Raw genomic sequence first — 13,345 nt, 5'->3', positions numbered from 1 at the left:
TAAATGGCTCCTATTGTTGAAATGGTTAAGAGAGGTATCCATGAGCTGGAAACCCAGTTTAGTGCTGACAGCCTGAGGCATGGCAAGGCCACAGTCCCTTAAGCTGTCCCCAAAGCAAGTGACAAGAATAGGAACCTTAGACCCCTGCCCAGGACCACTAGCATTAGTGCATAAGACTCACAGAGAAGGGTCTGGATCCTAGAAATGGTGACGTGTGGAATGCTAGAGGTAGCTGGCCCAGTGTTTCTAAGTAGCCCATACTTTGTAATTCAGTCTTTGTAATGAATCTTGCCCTTTCTGAATCAGGAACTCTCTCTCCCATCCCTCACTCATGGGCCTGTCCTAAAAACATACATTCACAGACATCATCCAGACCCTTACAGGCAGACAGATGTACCACAAAACAGCCTCAGGCCTCCTCAAGCAGTCCTCGACCTGGGCTCACCTTCTAGAACTGATTTCTCAGCATCCATTCTCCTGCCACTGGGGAAGCAGGAGCCGCCCTTCACCTGAAAGGGGAAGTATTTCAGCTCCAGCAGGTAAACAGGCCCTGGGGACTCCATGTACAACAAAAACCAGGGAGAAGGCGGAGAAACACACAGACCACAGTGACCTTCATGTGTGCAAAGTACAGTTGTTAAAAACAAAACAACAAAAACAGAAAAAAGAGGCCGTGGCTGCCGTGGGGCAGTACTGAAGCAGAGCCCCATACTCTCAGACCTGGGGAGAGAGGGCACTATGCTCCCCCATGTCTAGGGCTGGCAGGCAGGGAGGTGGGGTCTCATGTGTAGGCCCTCTTGGCAAAGAACGGATATCTGGTGGGGCTGATAGTGGGCTGGAGGGAGTCTGATCAAGATGGGGCTGTGGCCTCGGCCCCCTCCTCTGAGTCCCACACCTCTGACTGCAGGTAATCAGCGAAGAGAGCCTTGGCCCGGCGTAGGACGCGCCCCAGGTGGTGTTTTCGCACGAGGCGGTCAAAGTGCATGGCCAGCTCGTTGTAATCCAGCCCGTTGCGCATGATGTGGTCGCGGTGCTCCAGCAGGATGGCGAGGCACAGGAAGAGCATGAATGGGTTCCCTCGGCCGAACTCCTGGGGCGGGGGCAGGCCCAGTGGGGGTGGGGGTGGCAGGGACTTCCCAGGGTCTTGTGGGGAGCCCACCTCTGGCATCAAGGGGGATCCTGCAGTCACGTCACCAGTGGGAGAGGCGTCCTGGGTGGATGATGGAGATGAAGACGATGGGGAATCAGGGTGGGAAGAGGAGGAAAGCAGTGGGTCTGAGGAGTTCAGCAAGGGCTCAGAGAGAGACTTGGAGCTGATGAGGGCAGCTGGGTGGGGCAGCTGGACCAGGAGGTCCCTCCTGGGGCCTGTGTTATCCCTGAGTTGCTGGAGGTCATCCAGACTGGCCTGTCTCAGGAGACGCCCCCCGCCACCAGGCCCCTGGCTGGTGGCGGCCAAGTGGTCAACAGCATCTTCAAAAGCACCACCTCCTCCACCGGCGGGCCTCAGCATGTGCCTCTGCCGCACGGGCCGTCCCCTGTGGCCCCCAAAGCCAGTGTCCGCCACCAGGCTGGGGGGGCCCACGAGCTCTACCTCATGCTCGGGAGGGTCGGGGGGCAGCGAGCTCCAGGTGACCTCCAGCATGCGGAGAGCGTCATCAAAGGCGAACTCGCGCTTGAGCTCGAGCAGCAGCCAGCGGTAACAGAAGAAGAGGTCGTCAGCACCAGCTTCCTGCAAGTACTGGTAGAAGTCAGGGTCGGCGTGTCGCAGCAGCAGCTTGAGGTGAGCGAACTTGGTGGCCATGGCGCGGCCATCAGGGTGGAAGTTCGCAGCCAGGCGCTTCATGATGCCACAAAAGCAGACGAAGGCATGGCCCTCGTGGTCCATGACGGCAAGGATGGGCGAGGCCAGGTCGCTCATGCCCTGGCAGTAGGACACCTGTGGGTGGGTAACGGCGTAAGTGGTGAGCAGGTCGTGCAGAGCCCGCAGGTGTGGGCCGTCCTCGGGCCCCGCGAAGTAGGGGTGGGCCCGGTCGGTACGCAGCACGTCCTTGAGGACCGTGCTGCGGATGAACTCCAGGTCCTCGGGGCTCGCTCGCTGGGCCCACTCGCTCTTGAGCTGCTCATACTCGCGGCTCTTGCGTTTCATGTAGTCCATCCGCTCGCGGCCTGTCAGCCCGTCTGGGTACACGTTCAGAAGGTACCTCCACACCACCTGGCCAGGGATGAAAGGGATGAGGCTGAGGGTCTACAGATGAGCTGCCACACCCTCGTGTGGCTCCATCACCACCCAGCCACCCTGGGCCTCTGCCCTCCTTTGGAAAAGCCTGCCTTCCTGCCTCTGGCTCCTAGCCCCTCCTGAAGGTAAGCCTGCTGTGCTGGAATACTTCCACGCCATCCCCCGAGAGTGTGGCCCACTGCATGTGTCTCTTGAGCTATTCATGACTGCTGTGATGGATCCAATGAGTGACCAAGAAGGCTCACCTTTCGCAGGGAGGGCTCAACGCCACCATGGTAGATCCGCAGGCGCAACTCCTCGGGGCGGGAGAGCTGGCCCTCGTGGTTCAGGTATGTGTGAAACTCCGCATCGCTCAGGGGAGGCTTGAAGGGCCTGACGTCTTCCCCATATGACCAGCTCAGCACCTGCTGGACCTTGGACAAGGTGCGGCCCACCTGTGAAGGAAGGAGGGAGGGAGGCCACTGCTCAGCTGGGCAGGCCAGGGGCAGGTGCCCACTGGCATGCTCGGAATCGGGGGTGCCAGGGATGCCCTGCCCTCCAATCACAGCTGGGCCCCGGGGCTCCCTGAAAGCACCTGAGAGAGGATGGACTGTGTGAAGGGCAGGGCAGCTGTCGTCAGCGATGACCGCTTCTCAGCCAGCAGCACGTCGGAGCCAATGACATCCTTGGGGCTGATTATGTCCCAGTCTTCCAGCAGCGGGCCTGGGCACACAGAATGACGCCGTATGAGAATGCGGATGAGAACCCCAGACCTCAGGGCCGGGTTCCTCTCCCTCCAAAGCCAGGCCACCCACAGGGCAATGAGCCACTCCCCTCTCCCTTCCCATGTCATCCCAATCACGTAAAAGATAAAACCATGAATAATCTTCTTGTGGAAACTGTCTCACAGAATGGCTGGGCAGACTCTAATAGTAGTATTTTAATGATATAAAGTAATATTTGTCAAGCACTTACTATGTGCCAGGCACTGTGACAGGGCTTAACGTCAATATAAACAATAAGAACAGTAGACAACACTTCCATACGGCTAAGTGCCAGGAAGCGTTCTGAGCCCTTTGCAGATATTAACTCATTTAATATTCACATCCATCCTCTAAGTTAGGCACTGTTATTATCGCCACTCTATGTGGAAACATGCACAAGTCAGGACTAGAAGTTGCCCAAGGCCCCCCGGCAAGTGGGTGAAAGAGCCGAAATTTGAAGGCCAGGCCCAAAGCTCAAGAGCCCAAACTCTTAATCTTATATTCCTGCTAGCCCTCCTCCCACAATTGATATAGACTACCATTATCATTCTCATTTTGCAGACCATGACAAACAGGTTGGAACAGTTAGTAAGTGGCCAAGGAAACGGGAGGGCTGGGATGTGAATCTCATTTACCTTACTCCAGGGCCCAGATGAATTTTAGCAAAAGTATTTGTGGAACAGGTATGCCATGCATGTTAGACAGAAGAAACAATGCTATGCTTGATATTATCCAATTCTGGCCCTTGGAACATCAGCAGAAGTCTGTCCCTTCTCTCTCTTCTTTACTCCCCCTTGCATCCTTTCTTCCCACCTCAAATGTCATGTGGCTGAAGCAGCAGTGGCCACCTGAGTAAGTTCGAGAGACTTGAGAGATATCGGCCCTGGCACCACAGAGCTGCTAAGCTGACAACAGCAAAGACCAGGGGCTTTCAAACTCTATTATACGAAACAAATCAACTGGGATTTGGTCAAGCCATTGTCATTTGCAGGCAAATGCTGCCCCTAAGCAACATTTCCATGAAGTCCACTGTACTTTCTCCCACAGAGCTGAGGGGGAAGCAAACCCTGGGCCACAAGTGGATGTCACTGCCTCTCCTTAGGTGTCCCATGGGGCACTGCAAACCTAAGGGGTCCAAAAGGGGAGCCCAAGATCCACTCTAGACATAACCTCCTCCTCTGCTCCTCATGTGAGTGAACAGCGTCTCTACCTGTTCAGTTGCTTAAGTCCCACACCTGACAGATGTCCTTGCCGCCTCCTACTCTCTCAACTCCCAGGGCCAAACCGTCGCCAAGCTCCATAGCTTCTGCATGCAGAACACACTTCAATTCCACCTCTTCTCTCAGCTCACACCACGCCTCTCACCTGAAACTGCCTCCCAACCAGTCCCTGCCTCCCCTTTGCCCCTCTGCACCCTCTCCCAACAGCTGCCAGAGTGGGCTTTCTAAAACATGAAAACACATAAAATGAAGAAGGTCGCACTACTCAACAGGTAAAATGAAGAAGGTCACACCAATGGTCTGAAAGACCAAAGAGAGGAGCCCCTGTCAAGGCACAGAGCTAAAGCTTGATGATTTGAGAGGAAAGCAGAGAGACTTGGAGGACAAGTCCAGGAGACCTGACATGCAAACCCTAGGAAATGCAGGAGGAGCAAAGGGGTCAGGTGGAGACAGAATTACCCAGATATGAAGGAAACTGTCCCTGAGATGAAGAAGTGGCTCGGCAGGTCTCAGATAGGATGCATCAACGAACAGCACAGACCACGGGCTCCCCCAACTCTATTCACCTGCTGGCGAAATGCCCACATTCTAAGAATGAAGACAAACTCTTGCCAGCTTCCAAAGACGAAGAACAGGCTGCTTACAACTGAAAGAAGGTCAGATTGCCGATGGGCTTCTGTTCCACAACTCTGGAAGCAAGACAGTGGCTTGCAGCACCGACGGAGTACTGACAAGAGAGGCCTGAGATCCAAGGGTCCCACATCCAGCCAACCCAGTACGTATGCACCACGACTGAAGTTTCTGATCATTAGCATACAACTAACCCATGCACCTTACTGGAGGAGAACAAAGAAGTTCTCTAAGAAATGACTACTGAATGACTACAAGGGCTCAAGGTGGGTGGGGGAAGGCAAAAGGGAGGGTAAATGGTGACAGGCCACAAGTTTTTAATATATACAGTTAAACATAAAATGACAAAGAGACTGTGACTGGGAGTTTGTGACATTGTTACGTTAGGATTCCTGAAACATAAGCGACTGACTCTAAAGAAAAGATAATGATAGCCTGGAATTGAAAAAGAAACAAAATTACTGTCTGAGCAAAGCCCAGAAGTTAAGGGTTAGGGAGCAGGAGGAGAATGAGAATGAGAAGTCTTCCAAAGCTTCCATTTCAAGGGCTAGGGAGGGTGGGGGAGACTGGAGGGGAAAAGAGGTCAAAAGATTTCACTGTCAGTTGTGTAAAAAAGCATAAATCCAGCTATGGAGATTTTGTGAGAGACATACTAAAACTAGGCGACAAAGAAAGGTTAAAAATTGAAGAAACATGAAGGTATACCTGGCAAACACAAGCAGAAAGCAAGAGCAGCCATGTGAATGTCAGAAAAAGCACCGCTCAAGACCAAAAACATGGGACTTCCCTGGTGGCGCAGTGGATAAGACTCGGCGCTCCCAATGCAGGGGGCCCCGGTTTGATCCCTGGTCAGGAAACTAGATCCCACATGCAAGCTGCAACTAAGAGTTCACATGCTGCAACTAAGGAGCCCGTGAGCCGCAACTAAGACCTGGTGCAACCAAATTAAAAAATAAATAAATAAATAAAGTGTACAACTCAGTGGGTTAAAAAAAAAATAAAAGACCAAAAACATGACAGGAAAAGAGAGATATTCTATATTGACTTTTAAAAGAAAGAAAGAACCTGTTAATAAAATGGACAAAGGATTTCTACAAGCCCAAACTCATCTAGTGGCAAAACCGGATCCGAACTGACGTGTGACTATATGTAGTCTTTTTTTTAAAATAAATTAATTTACTTTATTTATTTATTTATTTTTGGCTGCGTTGGGTCTTCGTTGCTGTGCGTGGGCTATCTCTAGCTGTGGTGAGCGGGGGCTACTCTTTGGTGCGGTGCGCGGGCCTCTCACTGCTGTGGCTTCTCTTGTTGCAGAGCACGGGCTCTAGGTGCGCAGGCTTTAGTAGCTGTGGCGCACGGGCTCAGTAGTTGTGGCACGTGGGCTTCAGTAGTTGTGGCTCGCGGGCTTTAGAGTGCAGGCTCAGTAGTTGTGGTGCACGGGCTTAGTTGCTCCGTGGCATGTGGGATCTTCCCGAACCAGGGCTCGAACCCGTGTCCCCTGCATTGGCAGGCAGATTCTTAACCACTGTGCCATCAGGGAAGCCCTATATCTAGTCTTTATGTAACCCACTAAGTGTGAATACGCACACACTTCCCTGAAGAAACATGCAAGTTTCATTATGGGGTGCTGCCCCAGGCCCTTCTTGCAGTATTACACAATATGTACTAGACGTACTGCACCTCCTTATTATAAAATTGTCAAACCTCCCAAATCCTAAATTATATATATTGTGCAATGCCAATCAGTGATGTAATGGGTTTTTTCCTGGAACTGGATAAAATTATTTTAAGGTTCATATGAAAGAATTCACATTTAAGAATAGTTAAGAAAAAGGAGAGCCAAAAAAAAAAGAGTAGTGGGAGGAAGGCAATGCTTGCCTTATTTAAAATGTATCACAAAACCACTGTGATAAAAATATGGTGTTAGCATAGCATGAGACAAACAGAGCCAACTGGTGGAATTCAATATAGAAAGACCAGAAATAAATCCAAGGACATATGGGAACTCAGTACATGACCAAAGTGGCATTTCAAATCAGTGTAGAAAAGGTGGTTATTTAATAAATGATGCTGACATACCTATTTGTCTGGAATTTTTTTTTTTAAAGCTAGGTCTACTAATCACAATGCTGACAGAGATTTATATGTAGAAAAGAAAATAATAAGCATATTAGAAGAAAATGTAGGAGAATATTTGTATAAGCTTGTGGATGGGGAGGATGTTCCAAAGTAAGGAGAAATTCAGAAATCATAAAGAAAAAGACAGATATATGTATAAGACTGCATACGAATTTTAGTTTTTGATAGGACTAAGAAAGCACCATAAACAAAGCCATAAAACAAAAAGATAAGCTTGGAAAAAAATATCTGCAATACATATGACAGAAAGAGGATTCATATCACAAATGCACAGATTGGTTGATGGTCTAGGCTTGGTAATCTTCCAACTGTAGAGGTGACAGAAACTGACTTCTTCCCTGAAAGAGGGACTGGGCCATCTAAGTGGTCACAACATGCCTGTTGCTTTCACAGTCATGAACACGATCCCAAGAACTCCATTAATAATATTTGTAACAGCTCCATCGATTGGACACTTACTTACCTATTAATGTATAGCATGATACCATTAATGTTAAACACATACCATCTGTGTACATATACAAATATGAATATACTTACGTATCTCTATATGTAGACTAATTTGTCTGTGTGTATGTGTGTGTGAATAAATAAAGGACCTGTAAGGTTACACATCAAACTGATCAAAGTAGCTCCTGCAGGGCAAAGGGTAGGGGAACAAGATTAGGCACAGTGGGGGCTTCCCTGGTGGTGCAGTGGTTAAGAATCCGCCTGCCAATGCAGGAGACACAGGTTTGAGCCCTGGTCCAGGAAGATCCCACATGCCACGAAGCAACTAAGCCCGTGAGCCACAACTACTGAGTCTGCACTCTAGAGCTCGCGAGCCACAACTACTGAGCCCGTGTGCCATAACTACTGAAGCCCGTGCTCCCAACAAGAGAAGCCACCACGAGAAGCCCGCGCACTGCAACGAAGAGTAGCCCCTGCTCGTCGCAACCAGAGAAAAGCCCGCGTGCAGCAACGAAGACCCAATGCAGCCAAAAATAAAATAAATAAATAAATAAAAAGATTAGGCACAGTGGTTCCAGGAGACTTCAGCATTATTTATAATAAGGAGAATGTATTTACTGGATAATTAAAGATTAGTTTCATTAGGGAATTCCCTGGCGGTCCGGTGGTTAGAACTCTGTGCTTTCACTGTGGAGGGCCTGGGTTCAATCCCTGGTCGGGGAACTAAGATCCCACAAGCCACGTGGTGTGGCTAAAAAAAAAAAAAAACAGTTTCATTAAAAAGTGCAACTCCAGGGAATTCTCTGGCGGTCCAGTGGTTAGGACTTGGCACTTTCACTGCCATGGGCCCAGGTTCACTGGGTTCCATTCCTGGTCAGGGAACTAAGATCCTGCAAGCTGCGTGGCATAGCCCCCCCCCCCCAAAAAAAAAGCAGCTCCAATCAAATTCCCATCAGGATTTTAATGAAATGATAAGCTAATTCTATTAAATGAAAAGAACAGTGGGACTTCCCTGGTGGTGCAGTGGTTAAGAATCCACCTGCCAGTGCAGGGGACATGGGGTTCGTGCCCTGGTCCGGGAAGATTCCACATGCTGCGGAGCAACTAAGCCCGTGCGCTACAACTACTGAGCCTGCGTGCCACAACTACTGAAGCCCACGCACCCTAGAGCCCATGCTCTGCAACAAGAGAAGCCACCACAATGAGAAGCCCATGCACCACAATGAAGAGTAGCCCCCACTTGCCGCAACCAGAGAAAGCCCGTGCACAGCGACCAAGACCCAACGCAGCCATAAATAAATAAATAACATAATTTTAAAAAAAAGAACAGTAAGTGCATGAGAATATTCAACAAAAAATTTTAAAAGGAAAACATTAAAACATATCATAAAGCTACATGATTAAAACAACATAGAATTGGCTTAGGGTTGAACAAAGAGATCAGTGTAAGGGGATCAGGAATTCAGAAACAAACTCGTGTATTTGCAGGAGCTTGGGAAATAAGACAACGGTAAGAATAGAACAAGTCCTGTCCCCTCTATGAGCCTCAGTTTCCCCATTTATAACATGGGGATAACGATTGTCCCTACCCTGTAGGATTGTTTTGACAATCCAATGAATAAACATTATGTGTGCAGAATGGCCCCAAGTGTTCGACACATGTTAGCTATTTATATGTTATTATGACATCAATAAAATGCCTCGGGACTTCCCTGGTGGCACAGTAGTTAAGACTGTGCCCCCAATGCAGGGGACCCGGGTTCGATTCCTGGTCAGGGAACTAGATCCCACATGCATGCCGCAACTAAGGAGCCAGCAAGCCGCAACTAAGACCTGGCACAACCAAATAAGTAAATAAATATTAAAAATAAATAAATAAAGTAAAATAAAATGCCTCAGTCACCCCAAATAGGCACTGTGAATTCCCCGAAGCTGGGAACCGTGTCTTCCACTCCACAACTTTTTATTTTAAAAAAATTTCAAATCTATGACAAAGTTAAAAGATGAATACATTGACCATCCATATGTCCTTCATCTAGCTCCCCCAACTGTTCACATTTTTGCCACATTTGCTTCATCTTGCTCTCTCCATATATATACATTTATTTTTTTGCTGAATTATTTGCAGATATCATGATGCTTTACCCCTTAATACTTAACTGTGTTTTTCCCGAGAACAAGGATATTTTCCTTCAATAACCATGATACAGTTACCATACCCAGGAACTTTAACACTGACACACTATTATTTTCTAATGTATGCTCCATAATCAAATTTTGGGGACCATGTCTTAATTTATCTGTGGGCTCCCAGGGACCAGTACAGGTAAGACTAGGGGAACAAATATGAGAAGACTGGAAGTGGCTGAGAGATAAAAGGAACAAACAAATGAATATGAGTGCAGGGTGAGTGAATGAATAAATACAATTACCATGACTACAATCAGCATTGTTATATTTACAATATTATTATAACTGAAACATATAATACTGTAGCTCTATTATTATATTGCAGTATACAATTATATATTACTATATTATATGCTATAATAAATGTGATCATTATTGTTATTAGAGCTAATACTTTCTGAGCATTCACTATGCAGCTATGCACCTTTCCAGGCATTTTACATGAATTTCCCTGTTTAATCGTCATCATGGCCCTAAGATACCATTATCTCTGCTTTACAGATAAAGAAATTGAGGGCCAGTGGCCAAGCCAGGATTTGGACCCAGGATTCCTTGCTCCCTAGCCCACTGTGAGGGAGTGCATTGTGAGGAGTGGAGTCATCCACGGGGAAAGGGGGGCATCCCAGAGCAGTGCCCGCGAGGCACCAGGTACTCACTATCCTCAGTGGGCCGAATATCTACACGCAGCTGCAGGTAAGGTTTGGAAGCGGTGGTGAAGGCCGTGCTGAGGTCCCAGTCAGACAGGAGTGAGAGATAAGCTTCCTGCCCCAGCCGATCCCGGCCCAGGTAGCTGATACCAAAATTCTTCTTCCTGGACAGAGGAGACATGGCAGCTTTCAGTGCCCCAGTGCCCTGGAGGCCTCTGGGACAGTTTCCAAAAGAAGCCGAGGAGGATAGATGGTTTTGAAAACAACTTCCTACTGTGTGCTGGGCACTGTGCCAAGGATTTCAGGCAGCCTGAGGTCAGATCGTTTATTTCTATTTTGTTTCACAAACAGAAGCAGATACACACCTGCTTGTATCTGGAGAGCACACTGGAAACTGGTAATGTGGTCCCCTCTAGGGAGGGTAACAGAGTAGCTGAGGGATAGAAGTGGGAAGAAAGCAGCCTTGTGCATAAAAAAAAAAGCAATCTGTATGTTATTTTTCAGAACAAAAAATGTTTATGCACAAAAAGTCAAATAACAACTAAGAATTTGTTCTTCAGATACACCTGTGCAACTATGCAAAGAAGTATGTTGTGTGATAACCATTGTAACCATGGAAACATCCTAAATACCCATCACTTTTATATTCTTTGAGTTTGTTACCATGTGCATTCGTCCAAAATAACAACGACAACAAAATAACCATCACACCTGCCCCCAAGAGACACTACTTTTCATCTATCAGGTTGGCAAATTTTCCAATGTTTTCTAGTAGCCAGTGTTTGTGAGGGTGTGAGGGAAATAGGAATTTTATGTGCTGCTGGTGAGACTGTAAATTGGTAATACCTACCTGGAGAACATTTTGGAAACATCTGTTGAAATTTTAAAAAAGCATACACCGTTTAACTCAGCAATATTACTCCTATGACTAGATTTCCCCAAATATTCCAAGATATGTATGTGGCTGTTTGTTCACTGTGGGATTATTTTAATACTAATAATAAATAATAATAATAGTAATAATAGTAATAATAATAATAAAACAACCTCCCCCTTTACCAAACAACAACAGTAAAAATGCCAAACAACCGCTGTCGAGGTGGGTGGCCCACTGGTTTTCCCCAGCATCCCGTTACTCACCCGTTCAAGTCAAAGGCTCGGATGAGGATGTGCTGTAACACATCGAGTGAGGTGATCTGGGGGTCCACAGCAAAAGAGCGAAACTCAGGTGGCAAGAAGCTCTCACATTTCTGCGGAGAGAAGACAGGGGTAGGCCATCAGGGGTCACATCACCATGCTGACATGGAGTGAGTGGCAGGGACCAGATCAAGGCGGGAGTTCTGAGCCATGGGGAGAACTGTTGTTTTTGCTCTGAGTGGAGGGTGGGGGAGGCTTGGGAGGGTTCTGAGCAGAGGAGGGATGTGGTCTGACTCAGGATTTAACAGGATCCTTCTGGCTGCTCTATGAACAGTATGTGGGGGACAAAGGAGAAAGGAGTGTTCCAGTGAGGGGGGCTACTGCAATAGTCCAGGCACCCAATCCTTCTTCTACATCCCCTCAATGATGGTTGCCTGGATCACCATGTCCAGTCTGGCCCTCACTAAACCAGTCCTCCACGCTGCCACCAATCTAGCGCATCTATCTACAACACTCCCCTGCTTAAATCTCTTCAAAGGGAACCCCAGGATCCCCAACAGGTGGACCTATAGGACCCCAGCCAGCCTCTCTCCAGTCAGCTTTTTTGAACTTTACACTCTGGTACTACCAAACTCCTGGAAGTTACTCTGAACACATTCAGGCTCCAGGCCTTTGCTTATGCAGATCCCCCAGTCTGGTACGTCCTTCCCACTTTCTTCAGTTGGCTCACTCACAGCTCAGGCATCTTCTCTTTTCTGAACTCCCAAACCTCTACCTTTGAGCTTCCTCTATTACATTGAAGTGATCTGTTCACTTCTCACCAGAATCTACCCTCTTCTCATCACCACCAGTGCCACCACCCTAGTCTGAGCCACCATCACCGACTGCCTGCTGGAACCACTGCAACAGCTTTCTTACTCAAGAGTACACGCCAAAGGCCCTTCACAATCTGCCCCTCTCTTCCCTCTCCGATTCACCTCCTACCACTCTTCCCCTCGCTCTCTGGGCTCCAGCAACATGGGAACCTAAGGGAACATGCCAAGCTCATCCCCACCTCCCAGCCTTTGCCCTTGCTGTTCCCTCTGTCTAGAACACTCTTCCCCCCTGACATGCACATGCCTGACTCTTTTTTATTTGGGTCTCTGCTCCTTCAGTACCTCTCTGGGAATTTCCCTGTACGACCTTGGCTAAAGTAACTCCCTAGTTCAGAACCTTTTTCGTCATTTCCCCATGACATTTACCAGTGTCTGAAGCATCTCATTTATTGAGCTGTTTGTCTCCCCGACGAGTATGTCCGCTCATCCAGGGTGGGGACTTGCACAAAAGTGCACTCTCAACACATATGTTGACTGATGTCAGCGGCTCCTTTTCAGACAGCAACAGTCTCCCTCATTTCTCAAGGCCCCACTCAACTATTAAGGCCCCTCCTCCAGCCCTATAGCCCCTCCTCTCTACCCACAATCTCCACCCATCCATTCCAGAGGCCTCTACCTTTCCATTTGCAGTCCTCACGCCCCATGCCCTGCCCTCGCATTCCCAGGTCCAGCCTCTCCCCCACCCTCCACTCACGCCACCATCACTCTGCCCTCAAGCCTCGCCCCTCACGTAACACCCCAATTCTCAGGTCCCGCCCTCCAGCCTAAGACAGCCACCGCCTTCCCTTCCCCAGGGAGCTCTGGGCGGGCTGGACGACTGGCCGCCAGCCTCACCTTGACTCGGACCCGCACCACCTCTCGCTCTTCCTCCTCAGCTGCCGCTTGGGCTCCCCCACCAGGCGGGGGCGCTCCGGAGCCGGCCAAGTCCAAGGATCCAGAGGCCGTCGCCATCCCTCCACCACCCGCCTCCGGGTGACAGCTGACCGTTGCCCCCTACCCTTGCGCACACCCCAGAATGCGGGCGCCTGCGGCCCCACCTTGCGCCCGGGCGCAGGCGCAGAGGCCGCCACGGGACCCT

General features: G+C 49.0%; 1 protein-coding gene across 2 annotated transcripts; it reads right to left on the bottom strand.

Moving 5' to 3' along the window:
• Positions 1-614: 614 nt before the first annotated feature.
• On the bottom strand, positions 615-13,322 carry TBC1D25 (TBC1 domain family member 25). Of its 2 annotated transcripts, none has more exons than XM_059910138.1 (6): positions 13,102-13,322; positions 11,396-11,505; positions 10,265-10,419; positions 2,811-2,938; positions 2,482-2,670; positions 615-2,212 (listed from the first exon to the last, which is right to left on the bottom strand). In XM_059910138.1, exons 1-6 carry the CDS (start codon positions 13,216-13,218, stop codon positions 851-853), a joined length of 2,061 nt encoding a protein of 686 aa, XP_059766121.1. In that variant the 5' UTR covers positions 13,219-13,322; the 3' UTR covers positions 615-850. The 2 variants fall into 2 exon arrangements, with proteins under 2 accessions (XP_059766121.1, XP_059766122.1); XM_059910139.1 differs by lacking the exon at positions 13,102-13,322 and adding an exon at positions 12,634-12,757.
• Between the last annotated feature and the right edge of the window lie 23 nt (positions 13,323-13,345).

The sequence above is a fragment of the Balaenoptera ricei genome, chromosome X (genome assembly GCF_028023285.1).
Source record: "Balaenoptera ricei isolate mBalRic1 chromosome X, mBalRic1.hap2, whole genome shotgun sequence".
In the NCBI taxonomy this organism is placed as follows: Eukaryota; Metazoa; Chordata; class Mammalia; order Artiodactyla; family Balaenopteridae; genus Balaenoptera; species Balaenoptera ricei.
Note: the sequence above shows the minus strand (reverse complement) of the source record. Positions and strands in the feature narration are given on the sequence as shown.